Here is a 24,052-nt window from a genome sequence, read left to right on the forward strand (position 1 = left end):
TGGTCTTTGGGGAAATTGTTTACGAGCAATTAAATAACGGGTTCCTTTTCCGCGAGAAAAGAGAAACACCGATCATGAACAGAAGAGTTTAATGTTACTTTTATTAATTTCTCGCGGTAGATGTGGGTATTTGATAAACTCAATTATTTTGCGTCTTGCTGAAGTGATTCCTTAACAGACCAAAACATTTTTCTAGATCTGGTGCTCGACAAAGCGTGAGAAAAAATTGGTCCATCTCCGTTAATGTACATAGCGGAATCGGCGTAGAATAAAGTAAATTTCTATCACGTAATGACTTTGAGCATATAGTTGGAGTCTGGTTCTTCGGTAACTTTTGAAAGGGTTCTTACGGTAATCATACCATATACTAGCGGTAATCAAAAAGTAGTGAGCGTGTTTCAAGAGATGATAGTTTATACGTAGGCTACAGTTCTTGGCAATTTAATAGGGACAAACTCACGGTATGTAACACGTGTGAACTCGACGCAATCCCCATCCCAATTGAGGAAAAAAACAAGAACCGCTAAAAGAACAACAATTTCCTTGTATAGCTAACTAACCCCGCTAGCATTGTTATTTAGAGCATGAAGAGGCGCTTGCGATTAGCACACCATTCTTTTATGTGAACTGCATTATTTCAGGACGGGAAATCAATACAACATTTTAGGGAGTTACTTCAAACCCCCTGTTAGTATTTTTCCTGTTAAATAAGGCAATGGCTGGTGATGTATTTACCGTTTCCGCATTTTCTTTTGTTTTCCAGCTGGCACGAGTGATCTACTTATCCAAGCGGAACACCATTTCCTGAATGGTGCAAAGCCTCTTGTTTCATCATTATCCAGCCGTCGGGTGCCATTACTTCGACTGGGTGGAACCGGAAAAAATAATGCCCAGTTGCTGGATCGGGTTGAATGATAAGCCATTCTTGGGGGACACACGGCAAAGCAAATAACATCACATTCAGTTCCCAATTCATCCAGGATACGTTTATGGGCAGCTGGGAGAGTTCCTGCGGACATATCGTCTTTGAAGTCAGGCGACCGGTGTAAGGATAACAGTTTAACTCCTTGAAATACATCCGGTTCGTTATCTGAAACTTGCGCTTGATTAGTTATCTATGATTGAACATTGTCGCAATCCCTTCGCTTCTTGACGCCGAAATTGCCTTGCAAGCGGGAAATTCACGGATCGCTGTCAAAGGTTCACGGCGCTAAATGACGTGTCATCAGAAACCATTTCAAGTTGAGCAACTGATCGATCGATAGAGTTGACTGTGTGTTAGACAGGATGGGGAATGCCTTCTTTTTCAAGTGAAACTCCCATCCGTTTGCTGACACTCGGATTTGAGGACGTTTTCCATTGCTATAAAGGGAATTCAACATCATTTCGTCTGGCAGTGATGGAGTCATTTGTTCGTGAACATTCTCTTCTTTTCCGCTTACAATGGCGAAAAGAACAGGGTCTTCACAACGTCCTTCAAGATTTAAAGTCACGGTTGAATTATTATTTGTTTGTATATCTCGTAGAGTTTTCTTGTCAATGTCTAGACGATCAGCTGTTTCTTTTGGTACACAGAAAATATGATTTTTAATATTGACTTTAACGAATGTGTAGTTTGTAGAAACAGCACTTGAATATGTTCCACTAGAAATTCACTTTGACCATTTGAAATATTTGATCTGTATTTGATTGAAACGATCAAAACATGCCATTTTCAAAGAACGAGCAACAGTAGTTTATTGAACACCAGCAACATCGTACAAATTTAACAACAAATAAACAAACTGATATTAAATTCGAGTCGTTGTAAACATGCTAGACGGGACAACCATCAATCGGAACTATAACATAACTTAAACGTTCTGACGTTATGGATGGAGTGAAAGACGACGTCTGCTGTTCGCAATTAGTCGGTAGGCGATGCGCCCGAAACTGGATCATGATCCGCTTCCTGTTGTAATTACTATGGAGCTCATCTTCTTCTGCATGGCCGGCTGGGAGAGCTTTAATATACCACATGCACTAATCTTTCTCCATACCATTTCAGGAAGACGCACAGTCAAAGGTGGTGTATTATTATTTCCCTTTTTTGCGTGTGGCCTTTTGTTATTTGTTGGGTTTTAAATATTGAGACTACGCAATGAGTCATCAATCCGTTCCACATTGAAGATAATTCAATTTAGTTGCTGACTCAAGGGAAATTTTTCATCAAATCTTTCGAGTTTTTTGTTTACTTTTTACTGTTTCTGAAACCGCTTAAATGTTCCACTGGAACATGCTGCGCTAGTCACTAGATGATAGTTCATTAGTAATAAAACTGCATTCAATTATTCGCACTTGCAGGAATGAGGCGAAATAAATAAATTTCACATTTGAAATTTGGAGTGCAGTTACCGCGCCGATTTACACACAAAAGATCAGTAAGCACAGTTGCCAGTTGCCAAAAAGTGAAGTGATCGCTCAAATTGGTCGGTCTTTCTTAATGAATATGGCAACGTTTTCCGCAGTCCAGTTCCAGATATTAGGTTAACCGTCAAGTTAGCCTTGAGAAAGTCTATAAATAGTCTCGTCACTTGATATTCAAGCATGGTCAAAATTTTGAACAAGAGTTTGAGCTGCATGTGCCGAAGAAGCAATTGGAAAATGGTGTGAGATTTCGAATATGTAATTTGCAGGTAATTTGGTTTCAATTAATTTGCAGTGTCCAGTACTGTTTTGTTGTTACTTAAATAAATGTTATCTTTTTTAAGGGAAATTATTTTCAAGATGGTATGATCTTTGTGCAGCAGAAAATCTGAAGCAACTTCATCTGTGAATGTGAGGTAAGATTTTGAATTCCTTGAGTGGTCACAATAATTTAAACGGGATGAACCTTAAAATGTCTTGATAGGAATTGCCGTCTGATTATCTATTGATGATTTTTACTTCTGATTTGAGTTTTATATCCAAGTTTCTTCTCTGTTGACTCTGTTTCTAACTTGTTGTTTTTTAACTACAGGTTAGATAATCTAGCTACAGGTTTATCTGGATGCTAGTCTTTGAGAGGTCAGCTGGCTGCCTTCGTTGGGAATTCTTTGGGTCTTCCGATAGAACCAAGCTAAAGGTATATTGATTTGGGAGGCTTATTGCTTGAGATGTTCCTTCACATGATGTTGTAATTTGCGACTGAGGCTTGGTTCTGCTGGACATGCCTGCATCCATTATGGTAGATCTTGCTCTTTGTTGATACTGTGCTATCTGATACCCAAATGATTGGGTTTGTCTTAATGATATCTTAGGATATTGGCTAGCAAATTTTTACTAATGTTCATTATCTTTAGGTGTAGTTGTATGGTTGTGGCAATAAGCTTCTGGTCTCTGAGGATGCCTGGATGCAAGTCTGCAGTTGAGGTAAGGTTTGTTTTTACTCGTTTCACATATGCATCGTCGATTAGTGATCTCTCTCCATTTTGGGGTTTCACATTTGCAACGGCGCTAGATCAATGCTGTACGTACCAGCTGGTGACTTTATTCAATGAGGTGCACCTTCTAGAATACTACTGACACCCCTTTTAAGATCTCACTTGTGGACTTGTTTTGTAACTGCTGATTTTAAACATTTGCAGATGATTTATTCTCAAATAAAAATGGCACCTTCGTTTCCCTACCGACTGCTAGTTTCAAGGTGGGTGAGTTTCATTGGTTCGTTTTTGTTTCCGAGAATCTTACCCCACCATTGCAATCTGTCGTTGATTGGTGTTTGAAAGTTCTCGTAGATAAAAGTGGAATATTCATCCACTGAATGATCTCCGTGTTCATATCGGTCAGATTTTATTCCAACAGTTTTCTTTCTAGTATTTTTTCGTTTGCCATGAATTGGTTTAGATTCTCCTGTTCTTTTTTTCCAGGGTTTCACCTAATGATACTTTCAACATATTTAATGGAATTCTTTGTTGAGGGATTGATGGATTTCATTGTTTGAAATGGTAAGGGATTTTTATGTAATAGGGCCTAGCTTGCTGAATGATGAACCTTAAAATGTCTTGATAGGAATTGCCGTCTGATCACATTGATGATTTTTTATTTCTGAAACATATTTTAGTGTGATATTTTGTCATTGCACTACCGGTTTCTAACCTGCTTTTTCTGCTACAGGTATGGTTGGGTGACTTACTGCAAGTTTCTTAATATAACTGACACTGGCTGCCTTTTTGGTGTTAAGGAAGTAACGACTTGAGGTATGTTCACGTGAGGAGTAGGAAGTTGTTCGAATTATTCTTTCACTTGATGTTGTAATTTGCGACTGAGGCTTGGTTCTGCTGGACATGCCTGCGTCCATTATGGTAGGTCTTGCTCTTTGGTGATAGTGTGCTATCTGACTGACACCTTATCGATATTCTCTATGTGTTTGATTGTATGTTGACTGATTTCGGTTTCATTCTCTATGTGTTGTCAGGTAGTCTTGGGAATCATACCTCAGTGCCTGAGGAAGCCTGGATCGTCTGCTCTTGAAGGTGAGGTATTGTTTTAATTCATTTACTATATGCATCGTCGATTAGTGATCTCTCTCCATTTTGGGGTTTCACATTTGCACCGGTGCTAGATCAATGCTGTACGTACCAGCTGGTGACTTTACTCAATGAAGTGCACCTTCTAGAATACTACCGACAACTTAATAAAATCTTAATTGGGGATTTGTTTTTTAACTTTTGAATTTTTAACGATTGCAGGTGATTTATTTTCGGGCTTGAGCTGATGCACATGGTGTCTTGTTTCCATATCGACTGCTTGCTTCAAGGTAGGCGACTATTTTTACTTCTTTGTTAATTTCGAGAATCTTACCCCACCATTGCAATCGTTCGTTGATTGGTGTTTGAAAGTTCTCGTAAATAAAAGTGGAATATTCATCCACTGAATGATCATCGTGTTCATATCGGTCAGATTTTATTCCAACATGTTCTTTACGAATCTTTGTGACGATTAGCTGGCGTGAAGAGATTGGATTTTAACCTTTATTTTCTGTCGTTAGTGCGTTCGTCGCTTCAAGGCTTCTGGCTCCGTCGTGTCGGTTTTTTCACTTGCGTCGCTAGGTACGTTTCTTTTTCGCTTCATCCCTTTGAGATTAGCACACTTTGCATTCTTGTGGATGTCGAGTTCTATTCATCTCGCAAATTATCCTCCGTATCTAACGCGTCCTCTGTGATCGTAGCGTTGGGCGGTTTAGATTCGGATACATTTCGAAAACTTTTTATTGTTTACTTATTTTGTTTTTACTATTCGTATAGGGTTAACAAGGAACTGAAGCTGTCGGTCAACAGCAGGATCGATGCGTGTGGCCTGGTTCGCTAGGTACGTTTGCGTCAGTAATTGAAGAAATTGCACGTTGATAGTCTGGCTTATTCTGAAATATGGAATAGTTGGAAGAATTAAGTGCTACAGAATATGGAGTTTCTGCAGAGCTGAGTGGAATTATTGCCATAACAGTTTTGAGAAATTCCTACATTTGCTTGCTTGAATTATACAATTCATTTGGCTAAATATTTTTCATTCACATAGGTATTTGGAAAATGGCCGTAGGTTCCAATCGTGATGTAGTATTCGTAATGTGTATGGACTCGTTTGAATAAACCTGTTTTGCTGAAATGAAATTCGATTGTCTAGTTTTTATTTTATCACGGGTTCATTAGTGGGAAAAGTCTGCCATAACATTTAAGCCAATATCGGCATCTTGCAATGGTGTTCTTAAACGGAAACGCGCGTGTTTCGTGGTAAGAAAATAACTGAGTCCCTCATTGCCAAGCAATAAATGTCGTCATATTCAGTTTAGTTACTTGAAATGAAACGGTAGCAGAACATGTGATAACAAAAGCACACCATTCAGATGAGATGATTTAAGTGATATGGAGTGGTGCGTCTGCTATGAATTTTGCGGTGTTGTATTTTGGCTATTTTCTGTTATAGTGAATGTTGAAGAGTATGAAGACGTTTAGCAGGCTAACAGCTTGCCATTCTGGCAGCTTCATCCTCATATAAGCTGCTTAGTTGATTGTCTCTTGTTGAAGTTGTTTTATTGGGTGAGTTAACTTTTTAATTTCGAAAAGGTAGCACGACTAGCCATGTGCAAACATTTCTGCTTTTTTCTATTGTGAGCATATTTCTGGTGCTAACTTTACCTTCTTTAATAATACTTTATATGATCTCAGCTGGCTTTAAAATCAACACAAGAAGCATCATTGGATATGTTTGCCTGATGAGAAGACAATTTCTATAGCACTCCCTTGACAAATTGTGAAGAAAGATCTACAAGTTACAAGAATACAAAATTGATGTATGTACATGACTCATGACTCATGATTCATTTTTTAAAAATGAAACAACTAATACATTCTGAAGAACATTTTTTACAATTTGACAGAGTGATACCTGATAACTCCTTTCATAACACTCATTCGATAGTTCTGCCTTAAAACACCCTGAAAAGAAATCATGTTTGAGTAAGTAAGGTGATTTTCTCTTTGCCATCCTCATCAGAACGAGTAAATTTCTGAATTTCTTTTTAGAAATCCTGTGGTCATTCAGAAAACACATGTGTGGTGATGGCTATCAATCACCGATTTCATCATGTATTCCGGTATTCCCCATCTTCCATGTTTTCTGATTGTAACTCAGGGATACGTAACTAAGTGTAAGTTCATTGCTCTTTTATAATTTCTACCCCCTGAATTAATGGTGTGTGTATTTGAATTTTCAGTTGAGTGAAGTGAAGCCTTTTGGAGCTGTTGATGGCCGGAAGTCTGTAACTACCCAACACGAGGTCACTAGGTTCTCACTGTCAAATAGAACTATGCAAGCGGCAGTTGCAGACTTTGCAGACCCCCCAAGATCTCCTGGCCGTTCCTTGTGCCGATTTAAAGCAAGTCCCTGACTATCATCAGATATATCATCAAGGATCAAAACATGTACTTTGGTTGAGACCAGATAATTGAGACCCGCGGATTACAGAGAGACGTTACCAATGACTTGTGGAGTTTATTACCAACATCGTCAAGACTAAACCGATTTATAATAGTGGGTAAGTGTAAAATTTAATTTGTTGTACAGCAACCGAGGAGTGGAAACGCGTAAAGTGACCCCTAATAGAAGATATTCGTACTGCAGGACAAATGTCATCATGTTGTTGATGACGGAGAGAAAGCTAGAGTCGTACACTCGTAGGTTACTTTAGAATGTCTTAAGTTAAATTTAGGTATTTTTTCAACATGTTCCAACTGATGCAGTGTTTATTAATTATTTTTCAATTACCATTATAGAGTTCAACCTGCAGACGGGCCGGCCAGTTTGCATGTCCTTCACGTTTGAAGGTCACGGGGATCATTCCGTAACAATAACTGTCATGCGGTGGTGTAGAGGTTGGGTGAGAATCGTGCAGTGGTGTAGAGGTTGGGTGAGAACGACACGTGTTGCAATCATTATGAAACAGGTATAATAGCCGCAAGGCTCAGCCATTTGATATTCATTTTGATATTTGTTGTTGTAGACCCATCCCCAGCAACGCCAACCTAAAGAAGAAAAGGCCAGTTTGCATGTCTTTCATACTCGAAGGTCAAGGAGATCATTACTTAAAACGTGCCATGCAGTGGGGTAGAGGTTGGGTGAGAACGACACGTGTTCAACTGTTACATAGCCATTTGGTATTCATTTTGATATTGGTTGTTGTAGACCCATCCCCTGCAGAAGGAAAGAAAATTTTTCTTCACTTTCGAAGGTCACGGAGATCATTTCGTAAAATGTGTCATGTGGTGTAGAGGTTGGGTGAGAACGGGACGTGTCGCATCATTATCAAGAAGGTAAAATAGCCGCAAGGCTTAAAAGGTGAAGGGATAAAAAAAATAGTATAAAAGGAGAGAAAAAAGGCGGTGGAAAATCAGTCGAGTGAGGATCTCCGACACGTCAACAACTGCAGCGTACTATTTGTCATCAACAGGATTATTCATCGTGAAATCATGGGTAAATATTCTGTTTTTATATGGAGCTTTGTTTTAATGAAACTTACTATTTGTAAATATTCCTGTTATTAATAAATATTAATGTTTAAATTTATAAGTTTTCTAGTTAATCATGGTGTCGTTGATGGCTGGGTCGACCAATGGTGTACCGATGTCTCCTGGGTATGGAGGATTCCAAACCGTAACGCCGCCGCCTTACTTCTCAACAACAACATACGAAACAACCGGTACTACATCACCAAGGCTCCAGGGTACCACCACATCTTATAATACCCCGAGCTACTACACCGAAGCCCTGAAGTATAACTCTGCCCCGAGCTACACTACCAAAGAGCCGGAGTACCAAAGAGAGTTCTTTTTTTCAACAACTGGATTGTTCATCGTTTAACCAGTTCATAATTATGGGTAAATATTATATTTTTTACATTGAATTGTGTATCAATCATACTTTTTCTATTTGTTAATTTACCATTGAATATTAATGTATAAACTTTTTCATTGCTTAGCCAACTATAGCGTCGTGCTGCTGTTGGGCGTTGTATGACTGGGTCGACCACTGGTGTTCCGATGTCTCCTGGGTACAGCGGTTAGCCGGATAGCAAACGCCGCCGCTCTACTACACAACAACAACTTTAACAACCAGTTACTACGCCGAGGCCCCCAAGTACTACACCACTAAGGCGTCGGAGTACCATAACTTACGCTTCGCCGAGCTACTACACCGATGCCCCGAATTATTACTCTGCCTCGAGCTACACCAACAAGACAGCGGAGTACTACACGACTACGTATGCTGTCCTATCTGACAACACCGAGTCTCCAGCTACTACACCGAGTCTCCAGCTACTACACCGAGTCTCCAGCTACTACACCGAGTCTCCAGCTACTACACCGAGTCTCCAGCTACTACACCGAGTCTCCAGCTACTACACCGAGTCTCCAGCTACTACACCGAGTCTCCAGCTACTACACCGAGTCTCCAGCTACTACACCGAGTCTCCAGCTACTACACCGAGTCTCCAGCTACTACACCGAGTCTCCAGCTACTACACCGAGTCTCCAGCTACTACACCGAGTCTCCAGCTACTACACCGAGTCTCCAGCTACTACACCGAGTCTCCAGCTACTACACCGAGTCTCCAGCTACTACACCGAGTCTCCAGCTACTACACCGAGTCTCCAGCTACTACACCGAGTCTCCAGCTACTTTCTCGACCAAAACGGGCGAATACTATACCGAAGCGCCCAAATACTACTCTGCCCCGATCTACACAGCCTCAACTGAGACGGTCGAGCATTACGCAGCCCCGACGTACTACACAGAAGCTTCTCCTTCCCACTACGTTGAACAGAAATGCTGTACTGATTCTCCAGTTTACTACACCCCAAACGGGATTTTTGTTCAAATTTGTCGGTTATATTTTAATAATTGGCAGTCATCGATATTTGATTGTGGACGTTTGATGAGAAAATAAATTAATTGCGGGTAACTACCTTGTAAGACTTCCCTTAATACCTTTAAACCTTTCGGCGACAGATGTTCCTATTTTGGAGGCAGCTTCTTTAGTCGCTCTCCATACGGACATATCCTGGTCTTTGGACGGAATTCTGTTTCAGGGTAAGTTACGAAAGAAACGTACTGTTGAGTGTTTAATATCAACAGTTTTGTACTTTACATTTAGGATGGCGTAACAAAGGAGTTCATGGCAGCCATTGTGTATGCCTGTTTGGATCCTTAGCAGAAATTTATTGAAAGAGGAGATGTCTTCATAAGTAATAGCCAAGTGTGTTTATGCATAAAGTAAAACTTCAAAGTTGTAACAAATATATTATTTTAATTGATAAACTTTACTTTGTTATAAATAACTCAGACACAATGAACATAAACATGAAAAGGAATTGCTTTATTTTCCCACCTCCACCCACAATTCCTCCACTTTTTACAATCACACATATACATACAATCATACATACATACACTTAAGTTAACCCGTTGGCTGCCACGCCATACAACCCGTAGGTTGCACTCTACTACTCTACGCGCCACGTCTTAAGGATCCATGACCAAGGTGGGACTTGCCATTGCTGACAAGTCCGTGCTGACAAGGGGGGACTAAGGTGCATTGCCTGTTAACAGGCGCCTTGCGGCAGATTTTGGGCTTGGCGACTCTCCGACCCCGCGGCTTGTAAACCACGAGACCGAACAGCGCGGCCCGTGCAGGGGAGAACAAAGGCGTGGCAGCCAACGGGTTAACTAACACAGACACAAACATATTACCAACAACACATGATGATCCGCGATGACATTTTAGAGATACCGGCGACGTTTTGGTGTCCATCTTCTCGACGTTTCCTCTGCTTCACCTGAATAAAGAGAAAACAATTCTTATTTAGTGACATGCCATAAAAGTTACATAATACAGATGGAAAAAAGGTTTTTTAGCTCAAAGATTTAAAGAAGCAATTTTTTTAACTTAAAATCAAGCTTGCAATATTGCGAACTGTACGCAGAACAAAGCTCACTTGCTAGTTTTTTGAAAATTTTCCGGAAGTAAACCGGAAGTAACCACAGCGCCTCAACCATTGAGCTGTCGTCAAATTAAATCACATATTCGTGATCTCCATGAAAAATGGGGTCGATTAGGTGTGATTTAAACGAAATCCAAAATTTGGCCAAAATCGAGAATTTTCCTGAACTATAGTTCAGGAAAATTTTCGAAACCGGAAGTACGAAAACGTAAAAAAGATAACATGAACTTTACTAAAAATTCGACGAGGATCACGAATATGTGGTTCTTTTGCTCCTCAGATGAATATTTACTGAACTACTGAGTGAAATGAGCAAACCGGAAGTAGAAAAAAAAATGCAAATATCGAAAATTTAACAAGTGAGCTTTGTTGTCGGGATAGTTATCGTCAGTTTTCATTGAAAAATTTCCACACAATAGCTGCCGATAAATTTTTAAAGAGTTTGCAAAGTAACTGAAACTGACTGTTTTAACAGCTGACAATTATCGAAAAGCCATCTAGCGTTAGAAAAAAGAAACGCTTCTAAGTCTAAGTAACACTTCCGCGGAAGAAGGGCCTGATTTTGGAATTATTGACAGAGTTTAACGCAAATAAATTACTAGTAGATAATCTACGAAAATAAGTCAATTGTCCGGTACCTGGCCATAATCCCGTGGTGAGTGACTGTAGGTGTGTCACAGCAACTGAAGTGATCCAACTCACAAAGAAAGCAAGAAAAGTTGTGTAGCAGGCTAGCAGCATAAGAAGCACTGAAGTAGTGAAGCTGGATGAGCGTACGTCTTGAAGATAAGGATGGAGAAAGAACGTTGGTGGAAATCCCTCTTCTGTCATGGACAAATCCAGCATTGGCTCAAGGATGTCCGTGGGGATCTTACGTGCTCTGTAAAAAATGTGTTACATTAATGAAAATATAAAGATTAAAAAAGCATATCAATCTTTACATTTTCTAAGAAGCACACTGAAATGTTCATGATGAAAAACCTTAGTAATGGAATTACAGCAAACAACCGCATTACTCCTCAGGTGGGATAAATTTCCTGATTTTAAAGAAACTGTTATGAAGTATTACAGTAACATGGTGATAGGTGATTTTGACGAGCTTACCTTTTTCATGTGGGTGATGATTTAGTAAGGCATCTGATGTGGCGTGGTATGTGTTGTAGCAGTAATGGGAAATCCACACATTTGTATTCCACTATATGTGTGCTTCAAACATGGGTTTTAGGCTTTTGACAGCATGAGGATCTAATGGATGGAAAGTGACTGAGTGCTAAGTCAGCAACTTGTTGCGATGACTGACAGTAGCTATGCATCTAAAATTTGAAGAAATAAGTTGGTATAATATGAACATAATGAACCTAGGTTAAGATAAACCTACTTATAAAGATATGAAGTTCAATTTGGTATTTTAAATCACAGGAATATAAGTATAATTAGCAACAATTTGTTTCGCCCATTTCGTCTCGTTTCATGACGTAGGAACAACAAGAATGACAGTAGCGACATCTGGTAATGAGTTTTGAATCTTATGTCAGTTGCACATTCAAACGTAATGCGTCGTCTGCAACTGAAGCAGATGCCGTAATCAATACTAGATGTCACTTTCAATAGAAGTTGTCAATAGTCAGCGGTAGATGGCATATAAATGTAAAACTTTTTGTGGCGCGCGGCATTCAAAACATTATCGTGAAAGTGTAACAATCACGGCAAATACTTACACTTGCATACCGACTTCCAGGGAGATTCAAAACACTGTTTTTAAAAATCGTAAAGCATTTCCCTAAGTTTGAACTAATAATATCATATACGTATTTCGGTTGGACTGTTTGTTTTACACTGAACGACTTTTCCTCACAAGACAATCAAACCAATTCATTCGGGCATACGTTTAAACGGAAGATTCAAAATTATTTCGTGATGTTAACGATCATTTCGAAAAAAATTGAGAAAAACAATAGGAAAAATTAATAATTAATCGTATAAGGCGATTACAAAAAAATGACAACACGCTAAAATCACAGAGAGTATTATTTGTAATTTAGAGTAAACATAGCAGCGAGTTATCACCGGCGACGGAGGGCCGTGGAACCTAATTGCGAGGTCGGTTCAAAAAAGGAGAAAACTGTAAAATCGAAATGAATTCGTCGAGAAGACAGAGTGAACGCTTCCACGGCCAATCAGGGCTGATGTGAGCCACTAGGAAACACGTTTGTCGTGAAGCCATCTGTGTCATCGAGCTGTGTTGATTCTAGCCAATTGAAAGTTTTCCTTTGGCAGCAGTAGCAGGAGCGCAGGAGGAGAAGCAGTGCTGGCCCGTCCGTGGAGAAGTTGTCGATGCACGAGAGCGAAAAGGAGGCTCGAATGTAATCCTCGATGCTGCGTTTAAAGCGAGAGTAATCCAATTCCAGTTTTTGCTGCTGTCTTCGATGATACTTTGGGAGCTGGAAAGAGCAGCAGGACAAGCGCAGCAGTAGCAGCAGCAACACAGTGGCGACGGGTCGCCAGTCTGTTGACTTGATTATTATTCCGAGCGTCCGACAACGATGACGACCGACTATACAACAGAGAGTCGAGTCGCTCAATCGGATTAGACCCTCGTAGCCCGTCCCTAAAGCGTCCAAAAGCGTCCTCCTCGTCCGCACCAGCAGCCAGCATCCAGCATCCAGCAGCAGCCAGCAGTAACCGGGGTGGGGGGGACAAAAAGTCTGCATAAACGCACGCATCGCTGCCATTGGATAAACACACAACTTTGAACGCTGCTGAATGCTCCTGGCTACAAAGCAGACAAAACAAAAAAAGGGGGGAAATCTAAAAAAGAAAGGGAAGAAGAAGACAGACGGAATATACAAATCCTTTTTGGATTTTACGGAACGAGTCTTAATGCTGTTAGGTGACGAGACCAAATGGCGTCTCCTAATCGAATCAAGGCCTCGTCGGCAAAAGAGCTTGCTCTGCCAACCTCGTTAGCTCTCGTTAGCCACGTTTTATCCGACGCTAAGCAAACACGAGCCGGACGAAAATCCAGCCCTCCCTACCCCTAGCTACCCTCCATTTTGCAGGAGAGCAAACACCTCAGTTTTCCGCTTCGAATCCACTCAACGCGCCCGCACAAGACCCGCCAGTCTGAGCCCCCCAAAGTCGTCGGGACTTTTTCCCCCTTTTTTTCTTATTTTCTTATTTTACGACGGCGCATCCGACGCCCAACGAAGAAGGAAAAAAGATTCCCGGCTCCTAACTGGGCCGTCATTAAACGCCAGAGAAAAAGTTGGCATGTTTTGTTGCATCTTCTTCTTGTGTTTGACGCCGACGGCTGCTGCTGCTCCTGGATGTCACATCAAAGTTGGGTCGTTGATGTTGGTCCAATCAACTCCCTGCTGTCTGCCCATTTCATTAGCATAATGCAAGCTCGTTCATGCATCTGTTTAACCTTCGCCCGACGCCCCAAGACTGGGCAGAAGAAGAAAAAGTGATCCAGCGGAATCGGAATGTTGTAGCTGCGAGGCGACGGCCGTTTTTTTGGGGTTGTTATTATCGTCCGTTGAAAAGTCGATGCTGAAAAATGACGGCCATCATTCGAGTCAAGTGACGATCCGAGTCACGACAATTGAAAAGGGAAGAATATTAGACGCAGCACGCAGCGAAATGACGAGAGATCAATCCGGCGAAAGAGATCCGTCGTCGTCCAGCAGTTGTCTGATAGTCGTGACAAAAACTCCGCCCATTTGGAAGCGAGTCGCCCACGGGATTGGAGCGAGACGGGACAAAGCTCTGCCACTCTACTGGCTGGCCTTCATCACGAGTGGGTCGAGGCTCCGCCCCCCTTTGCTCCTCTACGTTCTCTCCCCCCCCCCCCCACCACCACCACCACCAGCCACCAGCAAAGTGACTTGGTGCTCTGTGAACGAACGCGATATCTCAGTGTTTTTGTTCCAGGATCGTAGACTCTTTCCCCAAAAGGTGACGGTTCCAGGCCCAGTCGTCCTTTGCCCTCAGTTCCGGCCGCTGCACACCCAACAAGTCCAGCACCTGGCAGGGAAACAAAACAAAACAAAAAAACCGAAAATTAGTGATTTCAATTTCATCATCGATTCGACACGATCACGACAGAAATGGCATCCGGCAAGAGCAAGACTTCTGCGTTTTGCATCGATTCGTTGCTGGCCCAGGACAAATTACCCAGTGCTGATTCCGTGATGCCGTCTCAAGCCGCCCAGGCAGCAGCGGCTGCGGCTGCGGCCCATCAGCAACTGATCGTCAGCAGTTACGGTGATTCCATCCGCTTCCGTTCGAATCTCTTTGGCGGACTTCATCACCATCACTACCCGTCGTTCGAAACGTCCGTCGAGTCCAGTCACAAAGTTCTTCCGTCGAGTGATTCCGTGGCGTCGGCCGAAGGTGAGAAGGAGACGGACGGCCGGCAGAGCAGCAGCAGCAGCGTCAACAAAGAAGACGGGCCGGCCAACGAGCGAGAAGGGGGCCAGTCCTCACTCGTCACACAGCCCGGAAGCCTTTCTTCTTGCTGGACTCAACCGCATTCCATGAGTCGAATGATTTACGGCCCACCGACCTCCTCCTGCGCTCCGACAGTGTCCAGCAGTTTGACGACATCGTCGTCGGCCACCACAGCGTCCAGCAGCAGTATGACTAATTACGCCGGGCCGTTGTTCACCAGTCCGGCGGCGGCCCTTCACGCTGCAGCAGCCGCGGCAGCCGCAGCCGTCGCCGCCTCGTCACCGGCAGCCCATCAGTTCCATTCGGCCCATCTCGAGTGGCTCGCAAGGGCCGGCGTCCTCTACCACCGTTTCGGCGGAGATCTTTCAGGTTAGTCTGACATTTTTTTCCTAACATAATCAAATTGTATTTAAAGTTGTAATGTAGGACAAGAGGGTGAGGGGGAGCTGGTGTGTTTTAAAAGGCCGAAAATGTTGACTCTTGTAATCAAATGGGTTATCGGTCTTGTTACTCGTCGATAACCATCAGCAACCGGAATGGCAAATTGACAAAAGAAAAGGGGTTGAAATGTACTAGGGGTGGCAGAAATGGCGCCCACGAACGGATAAGCAGGTGTTGTTTGAACTCGACACACATTGAAAAGTTGTCGACTTGTATTTTACCATTTCTTTTTCAACCCCTCGTTTTTTCTTTGACCCGATAATGGACCCGGGCTGCTGCTGCTGCTGGCCGGGGTTTTAGTCACAACCCGAAAAAAACCCCGCAACTTGATTCGATCTCGTCAATCTCGTCTGGAAATCAATTTGCGCGAATCAAAAAGAAAAATAGATGAGCCGGCTAATGATGGTAGGAGAGAACATTTCAGACAATCAGATCGGGTGGGGGGGTCACCAACCCGGCACAATGAGGCTGATGTGTCTCTCCTCTTATGGGTTTTCGGATGGCTGGAAAATGCGACGACCAAAGCATGTTGCTGTGGTCGATTGATATGATAATTTCATTAACGCTAAATGGTGGCAACTAGTATTGTAGTAGGGAGGATGGGGGGAGCACAGCAGCTCCCACTCTGCTCGAAGAGAATAAAGAAGCATAAGGGGGTGAATATAATGTCAATAGTAGCTTGTAATAGGCTCAATATGGTTAGCAAGAGAGAGGGTGGCGATGGCTCGAGACTCGGGGGGCCATCTGCTGCCGGCTGACCTGCTCTTCTATGGGGACTGGCGTGACTCCTCTCTCTCCTTTGCCATAAAAGGCCATTGTCATCGAGTTTTCTGGCTAAACTGTAATCGGTTTTGGCTGTTGCAACCGGAGCATGAAAGTGTAATGTATATACATCTACATGAAGGGATATAGAGTTCAGCTACTATATGGCGCCTATTGAATCAAACTAGCTGATAATGCGCACATTCATAGGCAAGCGGGACATTATTCCTAGTCCTTTCCCCCCCCCCCCATCTCTCTTTCGATTCGGCATTCAAAGGCAATCTGGAAAGCAGCAGCAGCAGTAGCAGTTATATATGTGTGTGGACCAGCCAAAAGGGGTTCATCAACAATTTCACGCACTCTTGACCGTAATGGCCTTTTTTTCAATAATAGAATTTCTTCTTTTTCCCAATCCGGTTGGTATCCAATTGGAAAAAAAATAAATTTGGGCCGGACAGTCGGATCGGCTTTTATTGAAATCGATCGATTGTTGTGACGTCGCAATTTTTGACAAAAGGCCCCGAAATAATTGAGTCGACGAATTACATTTTGATGATGCGTGACGCAACTCGCACCGAGTATAATCAAGCGGCTGGAAAAATAAAAATAAAAAAAAAGTCCGTTTACTTTTCCCAAATGTCCATTAGTAGCAATCTGAAACTAGTTTTGATGGGAAAATTTACAATGGATTACTGATGACAATAAAAGTAGCTAAGGGAATGTTGAGCGTGAGCGGTCGTAAAATCATAAAGCCACTCGCGATGTCGACAGCCAACAATGATTATGAATCTCGTTAGTCACCTATTTGGTGTGTGTCTGTTTGCGATTCAATAAAGCGCCGGGGGGCTCTAAGTTCATCCCTAATAATCAGAGATAAAAAAGAAAAAAACTGAAGCTCGAAAACACGAACGTGAACGACGGTTATCAGTCGAAGCGGCGGCTACTAGCTTATGTCCACACTCACTTAAGTCGCATATGTGTAGCAGCGTAGGTAACACCATGTGTAATGAGCAATCAACAGTTAGTCTACAATGCTGGCGGATGATTTTTACGACGTCACGAGAAATGAGAAAATAATGGCCTTATCAGGGCTGTGGCTCTGGCCAAAAGTCAACACGTAACTATAGTCTCGTCTCTATTTGTACGTGTGAGTTGCATGTGATTGGAGGCCCTACGACGACGAAGTTGGGTCTGAGCTGTGATGAGGTGACGCTTTTTCCTTCAGAGGTCCTATATACTATCTCGGCCGGGTCAATAGAAAATGATTACGCGTGCTCAAGTGCTGCTTTTCCCCGTTTTTCTTTTTTTCTTTTTTGGCGCAACCCAGCAGCAATGTGTGCACACCTGGGTGACCCTCCATTTTTCTTTCTGATTTTTTGTCGATTTTCTGACTAAACGGGCGACGACCAAGATCAACACTCGACAGGTGCGTCGAAAATAAAAGAAACAAGGGACCCGGGTTGTTGGTCGTCAATTCTGCATTTGGTGATGTGAACGTCGGGTCACGAGAGCACTTTTGACGTTTCGAATATTATGAATAAATCAACACCTTTTTCAATGATTCGAATGACGTCGAAATTCTCGGGCTAGAGATATTTGTTTCTTCCCAGAAGAGAAAACATCTTTCCCCCCCCCCCCCCAACCACCACCAGCAGCCCTAGTCTCTCTCTCTTAGGCGACAACCGACAAGAAAGTCAACGGGAGGGGTCCTGTCGCTCTTTTGGGTTTGGGAGGAAAAGTCAACAAGGCAGCAGGCCGTAAATCACCACTCGGCGATATCAGTTTTTGTGTTTCTGTCACGTACCAGTCAAAAAGAAAAGACGACGACGACCAACCAGAAAATAATTTTTTAAAAAAAGAGGCAGCCCCAGTGGCACTTTTTTCAAAAAGAGAAAAAAGGTCGCCGTCATTAACAGCCTGACAGGCTGCAATAGGCATAACAAGAGAGGGGGATCAACATAATCAAGGCGATTATCTTATCTAAAACGACATCCCGACTACCCAATACACTCGGGCACCGAAGGGGGGAATATGACAACAGACCGATAAGACTCCCCCCCGTATTATTAGACAAACAAATACAACATCAATCTGATTGACAAACTACGCCAGATGTACTCATACTCAATATTCTTATTTTAAAAACTAGGTAGCGCAGCAGCGACGACGGCTGCTCTGCTGGGCAAAACACGACGGCCGAGAACGGCCTTCACCAGCCAGCAACTGCTGGAACTGGAGAACCAATTCCGGCAGAACAAGTACCTGTCACGGCCGAAGCGATTCGAGGTGGCCACGTCGCTGATGCTGACCGAGACCCAAGTGAAAATCTGGTTCCAAAACCGGCGCATGAAATGGAAGCGGAGTAAAAAAGCCCAGCAGGAGCTGCGGAGTTCCGGCGGCCATCACAAAAGCGGAGAGAACAACAACAACAACAACAACAAAGCCTCGCGATCCAGCAGCGGAGGCATTTCGTCGTCGTCGTTGGTGGTGGGCGGAGGTAAATCTTCATCCGAGTCGAATCAGCCGTCGACGGCCTTTTCCAGCAAAGAAATGGACGTGAGCAGCGACGACCAGGACCTACTGGACGAGAGCGACGAAGAAGAGGAAGAAGAAGTCAACGTGGACCAGGACGATCACCCACAGACGATGACCATGATCCGTCCTTCGGCGGCCGCCCTCATCGGAAGCGAGTCCGGAAGCGGAATGTACCGACCCTATTACCCGTGATGGACGGCACCCAGCCACGTCTCATAATTAGCCATTCACAAGCAAATTCTCTCTTCGCTCTTCTTTCTAAATGGACTGACATGTTTTACGCAGATTTTTAGTTGATTGCCCGACACAAGGCGACTGTTGCCCCGACCCATTTCGGTTGTGTCCCCTCTCCCCCCTTTTTTTGTGTTAGTCTCTCGGATGATTTAATGCGGACAATGGATGCGGACAGACATCATCGGTCATATAGGCCGTCGAGCGGAAAATCTGCCCTGTCAGAAGTCAACAACAACAACAAGAAAAAAAAAACCAACAACCAAAAAACCACATCATTGCACAGAGAAAAACTGGGCGACATAAAAAGCCCAAGCCGTTGTAAATCGTCGACTGGAATATAACCGGCGGCTTGATGACAAACGATTGCCGGCGCTCTGTGGCGTCTGCGTCGAGGGGCGGATCCCACTTTGTCTTATTGGCTCTCCTATCCTCTTCTTCTTTAGTATATACATAAGAGTGGAGGGGGGGGGGGAAATCTTTTCTTTCTTTTATATTATACAACTATATAACCAATTTGGAACCAAATAAGCTCTCTCTTTCTATCTCTCTATCTCTCTCTCTCTCCATTTGAATTTGAATGTGCAATTCTCAGAGTTATTTGGGAGGGGACAACAAAAATTCGTTCGTGTAATCCTTCGACAAAGGAAAAATTTTGAAAAATTCTCAACAGAAAAAGAAAAAAAAACTCGTGTGTTGTACAGAATATGACGATATGAATTTGTTTTTCCATTTTTTGAAAAAAATTTGTGTTTTCTCTGGTTTTTATATACCGCGCGCGCTATACCCTTTTAAAGTCGATTGTTTTTGTTTTCTTTTCGATCTTCATGGCTGTGTGTGTGTGTGTGGGTGTGTGTGTATGTCAATACATCATTTTCATTCGTGATCGGTCTTGGGACACTCTTTGACTCTCTCTTTCTCTCTCCCGCTGATTTCATCATGTTAATGGCTGGCCGAGCCGGGGCAAAATCGCTGGAAAGAGATCGTCAAGCACGAAGCGGCCCTAGTAGTAGTGTCCGTTCTTCCATCGACGAGATTGACCAAACAGCCACCCACTTACAGCCATCCCCCCGCCAATGGCATATCATCATATCCCCCTCTTGTCAAAGAGTAGCTCGCCATTCTGACCTCGGCGCATAACTGTCGTCATCCATCCTCCTTGTCGTCGTCGTCTCCCAAAAAGCGGAAAACGTCGGAAGGGAATTAAAACAAATAATCCGATTGGCCGCCGCCGGACCGCTGCATTTCTTTTCTTTCTCTCTGGACAAAACACTCGTGAATATTACATCTACGGTCATGATCATCGCGGCACTATGGTCGATTACGGCCGATGAATTGCCTCGGTTTTTCTTTTTTTCGGGTCTAGTCCATCTCATCCGCGAGCCGGAAGAGATGCCCCAACGTGACCAAAAGTCACCAGAGGGGCTTTTATCGTCTAGTACAGTTTTCTATAGTTGGCCGGAATTTTTCTTTTCTTTTCATTAGCTGGTGGTGGTGCTGCTGGTGTGAAGAAGAGCCCGAACCTCCGGGAGAAACTTTTAATTAAGAGCCAATCCGTAGCGCACACTCATTCGGAAAACAGCGGGACCCGCTTTTGGGTCCCGAAGGAGTCGTAGAGTTTTGCTTCCAAGATAGACTTTTGGTGAGCGAGGGGGGGGTATATCCTTTCTTGGACGAATATAAAAACTGAACGCGAATAAGTTATGATTCCATCGGTCAAGTTTTTACCACCAACTCTGGCGGCGTTCGAGTGAGGAATATCTCCGAGCCGGCGGAAGAGGCGAGCGGGAAAAAACAAAAAGAGTTGACGACGGTAATTGGGAATCGGGATCGCTGATTGGTATGTGGATGGCGTGCGGATGGACGTCATGGAAGAAAGAGGGGGAATGGATCATTCGAGATGGTTTTCATCAGAACTTTGGAGGCCTCCTCCTCCTCCTCCATCGGGAGGCGACTCTAAAAAAAGAGGAGCAGCAAAGGGAGGGAGGAGAATTGGCTGGAGAACAGAGTTTGACCCTGGAGCGATGTCGCCTCTAATTGGCCCATCTCCAAAGGGGGCGACGTGAGGAAATGCGCAGCTAATTAACACTCTTCACCTCCTAATGAGGGCCATCAACCGTGGCTGGTCACACTGAGAGACACAGGCCGTCATGCCGAAAGAATCTCACCCTCTTTTTCGCACTCCCCCACACCCATCCACACCAGTTCGCTTTTTCATTTTCCAGTCGCAGCTCGCCAAACTACAGTGGCTATTCATTCTCTTCTCAATCGCTCCCCCCGGAATCATTGATTACCTCCGCCCCAGCCCATTCATTGTCCCCTTTATTCGATTCATTACTACACCAGACTCTTCCTCCGCCCTCACCCCACCAAACACATCCGACGACAAACAAAAGATCCTTTTTTTTCCCCCAAGACCATCCTTAAGTAATAGAGAGAGAGAGAGATATATTGCGCTCAAAGATTTCATCCACCTAGGCAACAGTTAAACGGAAAACAATAAAACATTGTTCAACAAATTACTCCCTCGACCAATCATTTTTCAGAAGAAAACGTTTAGCTGTTCTTCTGGGGCATCTTGACGATGACGCTTTTGACTTCCGTGTAGGCCTGGAGGCCATATTCGCCCAACTCACGGCCGATACCCGACATTTTGAAGCCTCCGAAAGGCGTTTGCGCTTCCAAAACGTCGTAACAATTGATCCTGATCGGCACATAACGGAAAAAAAGACGAAAAAAAAAGGTTTGTTACGTACCCTAGGATAAGGAGATATTTTTTGACAGGAAAAATACCAGACAGTTCCGGCGCGAAGTCCTTGAGAGAGATACATGGCCTTGTCCAAATCCTTGGTGAAGACGGCAGCTGCCAGGCCGTAGATGGTCTTGTTGGCGCGTTCGACGATCTCTTCCATCGAGCTAAACTTCAAAATTTGTTGCACTGGTCCAAAGATCTACTCAAAACGACAGGGGTAACCATTAAAGGAGTGCTTAAAATCAAAATTTGGTGTAGATACCTCTTCTCTGGCGATGGTCATGTCATCTTTGACGTCAGCAAACACGGTCGGCTGGATGAAATAACCGCGGTCTCCGTATCGTTGACCGCCAGTTAGAAGTTTGGCACCTTCTCTCTTACCCGTGTCGATGAGTGCCAGGATCTTTTTGAACTGATCTTCGTCCACTTGAGGTCCTTGTTCGACGTTCAAATCAAACGGATTGCCCACATTTCTCTTTTTGGCACGTTCGACGCTCCGCTCGACAAATTCGTCATAGATCGAATCTTCCACGAAAATGCGAGATCCGGCGCAACAGCTGGCAAGCGAAAAAACTCAGTTCACACAATTCCAATTAATGTTATTTGCGTTATCTTACCATTGACCCTGAAATCGAAAATAAACGAGTTAAACCACGACTCCGATTTAAAGTAATGGATAAAATTTACCTGATTAAAGAACAATCCAAAATGAGCGGTTTCCACTGCGTGATCGAGATCGCAATCCTTGAAAATAATGTTGGGTGACTTGCCACCAAGCTCCAATGTCACGCGCTTCAAGTTTGATTGAGCTGCTGCTGTCATGACCAGGTGTCCAATCTGTCAACACATGAAATTTTATACAACAGGGTTTGAATAAAAAGCACGAATGATAGTTACCTCGGTAGATCCAGTAAATGCCACTTTATCGACACCCTGCACACAACAAGAAGCAGTTTTTACATTCTGCGTCAACACGGAATATTGTAATTAACTTTTTTTTTTACTTTGTGTGACGCAATGGCAGCTCCAGCCGTCGGTCCGAAACCAGGTACAATGTTAACTACTCCTGGAGGAAATCCAGCTTCTTTGATAAGCTCAGCAACGTAAAGGGCAGTTAAGGGTGTCTGCTCAGCTGGCTTCATGACGACAGTGTTTCCTGTGATTCCAATAAATCGATGATACAACCTCTATATTGGTTGTTAAACTTTATTTATTTCATACCTGTGGCTAGAGCTGGACCCAATTTCCATGCTTGCATCAATAACGGGAAATTCCTGCACAAAGAGGCTACTTTAGTATTCATACATTTTTCTGAAAGGGACACGCGATTTACCATGGAATGATTTGTCCGCAAACTCCGACGGGTTCATGGCGAGTAAATGCAAAGAAAGATCCGTCAACTGGGATGGTTTTTCCTTGGACCTTATCGGCCCACCCGGCGTAATAACGCAAGCATTTGATGCTCAGCTCCAAGTCAGCAGCATATGCTGCACTGTAAGGTTTTCCATTGTTCAGGGTTTCCAAACTCTTTCAGAGAAATTAATTTGTATCAGATTAATCCATAACAAACTGATGTCTATAAGTAACTTACAGCCAAATAAACCCGGTCCCTCTCCATGAGGTCTGCTAGGCGATTCAAGAGATTTCCTCGTGAAGAAGCATTCATGGTTCTCCAAGTAGAACCCAACTGAAATGCATTTTGGGCAGCTTTCACAGCTTTGTTAACATCCTCCTAAATGATTTAAACGAAATTATTAAACATTTTTACGAGTGATTGACGATGATGATATTACCTTTTCAGCAGCTTGTATATTTGCAATTGCTTCACCAGTGGAAGGGTTATATACTGGAAAAGTTTTACCAGACACAGAATTGTGCCACTCATTGTTAATAAACACCTGTAAAACAAATGATTTCATGAACAAGCATATGCATGTGCGTAAAAGTACTCTGCAAGGCATGGCAAACAGTTTTGGTTAGACATACTCCTGTATATAGAATTTCTGGATTTGTTTGAGGTGAAGGCAGTCCTGAAGAAGGTGCTGCTGACATGCACCTTGCAGCCACAGAGTTGAGATTGCACTTGAGATTAAGACTGGCAGCTTTATTGATTAAGCGAATCATGGCGAACAAAACTTAAGTAATAAGAATTCCTATGAAACATAAGACAGATAATTATAAATAGAAATTTGCATGATAGCAAACAGGTGCGCATTACCTTAAGAGAAGCTTTGACGTTCAAAGGCAGGAGGCAGGACCTTGAATGAAGGCGATAATAATATGTCGACTAAACGACACCTACCGGCGTTCAAAATCCTATTTTTCAAATATTATGGCGCCAACATATTTACCATTTCTCACTTGG

The 24,052-nt window shown here is 43.2% G+C and overlaps 2 protein-coding genes and 4 long non-coding RNA genes across 12 annotated transcripts in view; 4 read left to right on the forward strand and 2 right to left on the reverse strand.

The window, feature by feature from the left end:
- Window positions 1–2,384: 2,384 nt before the first annotated feature.
- On the forward strand, window positions 2,385–5,617 carry LOC124201032. Of its 5 annotated transcripts, XR_006877460.1 has the most exons (13): window positions 2,389–2,675; window positions 2,751–2,822; window positions 2,999–3,103; window positions 3,321–3,390; window positions 3,479–3,519; window positions 3,606–3,664; window positions 3,888–3,965; window positions 4,135–4,217; window positions 4,436–4,493; window positions 4,710–4,777; window positions 5,009–5,069; window positions 5,265–5,328; window positions 5,536–5,617. It is a non-coding gene; the product is annotated as an uncharacterized LOC124201032 (long non-coding RNA). The 5 variants fall into 5 exon arrangements; XR_006877462.1 differs by having other exon boundaries at window positions 3,321–3,519; XR_006877463.1 differs by lacking the exon at window positions 3,479–3,519 and having other exon boundaries at window positions 2,391–2,675; window positions 3,019–3,103.
- Window positions 5,618–5,951: 334 nt separating this feature from the next.
- Window positions 5,952–7,426, forward strand: LOC124201039. Its single transcript, XR_006877475.1, has 5 exons — window positions 5,952–6,053; window positions 6,183–6,307; window positions 6,395–6,473; window positions 6,540–6,664; window positions 6,731–7,426. It is a non-coding gene; the product is annotated as an uncharacterized LOC124201039 (long non-coding RNA).
- A 430-nt stretch (window positions 7,427–7,856) lies between these two features.
- LOC124201033 overlaps window positions 7,857–24,052 on the forward strand; it is a 74,649-nt gene continuing 58,453 nt past the window's right edge. The window contains exons 1-2 of the long non-coding RNA XR_006877465.1: window positions 7,857–7,986; window positions 8,084–8,390. This is a non-coding gene — a long non-coding RNA (uncharacterized LOC124201033). The remainder of the gene's footprint in view (window positions 7,987–8,083; window positions 8,391–24,052) is intronic.
- Window positions 10,169–14,827, reverse strand: LOC124201035. Of its 3 annotated transcripts, none has more exons than XR_006877471.1 (6): window positions 14,691–14,827; window positions 11,893–14,540; window positions 11,619–11,827; window positions 11,456–11,551; window positions 11,153–11,394; window positions 10,169–10,340 (listed from the first exon to the last, which is right to left on the reverse strand). It is a non-coding gene; the product is annotated as an uncharacterized LOC124201035 (long non-coding RNA). The 3 variants fall into 3 exon arrangements; XR_006877469.1 differs by having other exon boundaries at window positions 10,169–10,349; XR_006877470.1 differs by lacking the exon at window positions 14,691–14,827 and adding an exon at window positions 14,617–14,631 and having other exon boundaries at window positions 10,169–10,349.
- LOC124201015 (motor neuron and pancreas homeobox protein 1-like) lies at window positions 14,534–19,821 on the forward strand. Its single transcript, XM_046597453.1, has 2 exons — window positions 14,534–15,335; window positions 18,319–19,821. The coding sequence occupies exons 1-2, from the start codon at window positions 14,624–14,626 to the stop codon at window positions 18,894–18,896; spliced, it is 1,290 nt and encodes a 429-aa protein (XP_046453409.1). The 5' UTR covers window positions 14,534–14,623; the 3' UTR covers window positions 18,897–19,821.
- Window positions 21,367–24,015, reverse strand: LOC124201007 (aldehyde dehydrogenase, mitochondrial-like). The gene is made up of 13 exons (XM_046597442.1): window positions 23,906–24,015; window positions 23,674–23,840; window positions 23,481–23,585; window positions 23,279–23,419; window positions 23,021–23,214; window positions 22,909–22,961; window positions 22,692–22,843; window positions 22,585–22,620; window positions 22,375–22,524; window positions 22,305–22,312; window positions 21,950–22,244; window positions 21,729–21,886; window positions 21,367–21,639 (listed from the first exon to the last, which is right to left on the reverse strand). Exons 2-13 carry the CDS (start codon window positions 23,809–23,811, stop codon window positions 21,492–21,494), a joined length of 1,578 nt encoding a protein of 525 aa, XP_046453398.1. The 5' UTR covers window positions 23,812–23,840; window positions 23,906–24,015; the 3' UTR covers window positions 21,367–21,491.

Source organism: Daphnia pulex, chromosome 8, assembly GCF_021134715.1.
Source record: "Daphnia pulex isolate KAP4 chromosome 8, ASM2113471v1".
NCBI classification, from domain to species: Eukaryota; Metazoa; Arthropoda; class Branchiopoda; order Diplostraca; family Daphniidae; genus Daphnia; species Daphnia pulex.

Coding starts and splice junctions, on each gene's coding strand:
- LOC124201015 (XM_046597453.1), top strand. CDS start 14,624: ATGGCATCCGGCAAGAGCAAGACTTCTGCGTTTTGCATCGATTCGTTG. Junction 15,336..18,318: donor TTTCGGCGGAGATCTTTCAG/GTTAGTCTGACA, acceptor TTTAAAAACTAG/GTAGCGCAGCAGCGACGACG.
- LOC124201007 (XM_046597442.1), bottom strand. CDS start 23,811: ATGATTCGCTTAATCAATAAAGCTGCCAGTCTTAATCTCAAGTGCAAT. Junction 22,962..23,020: donor TGCGGACAAATCATTCCATG/GTAAATCGCGTG, acceptor CTCTTTGTGCAG/GAATTTCCCGTTATTGATGC. Junction 22,525..22,584: donor CATTTACTGGATCTACCGAG/GTAACTATCATT, acceptor ATGTGTTGACAG/ATTGGACACCTGGTCATGAC.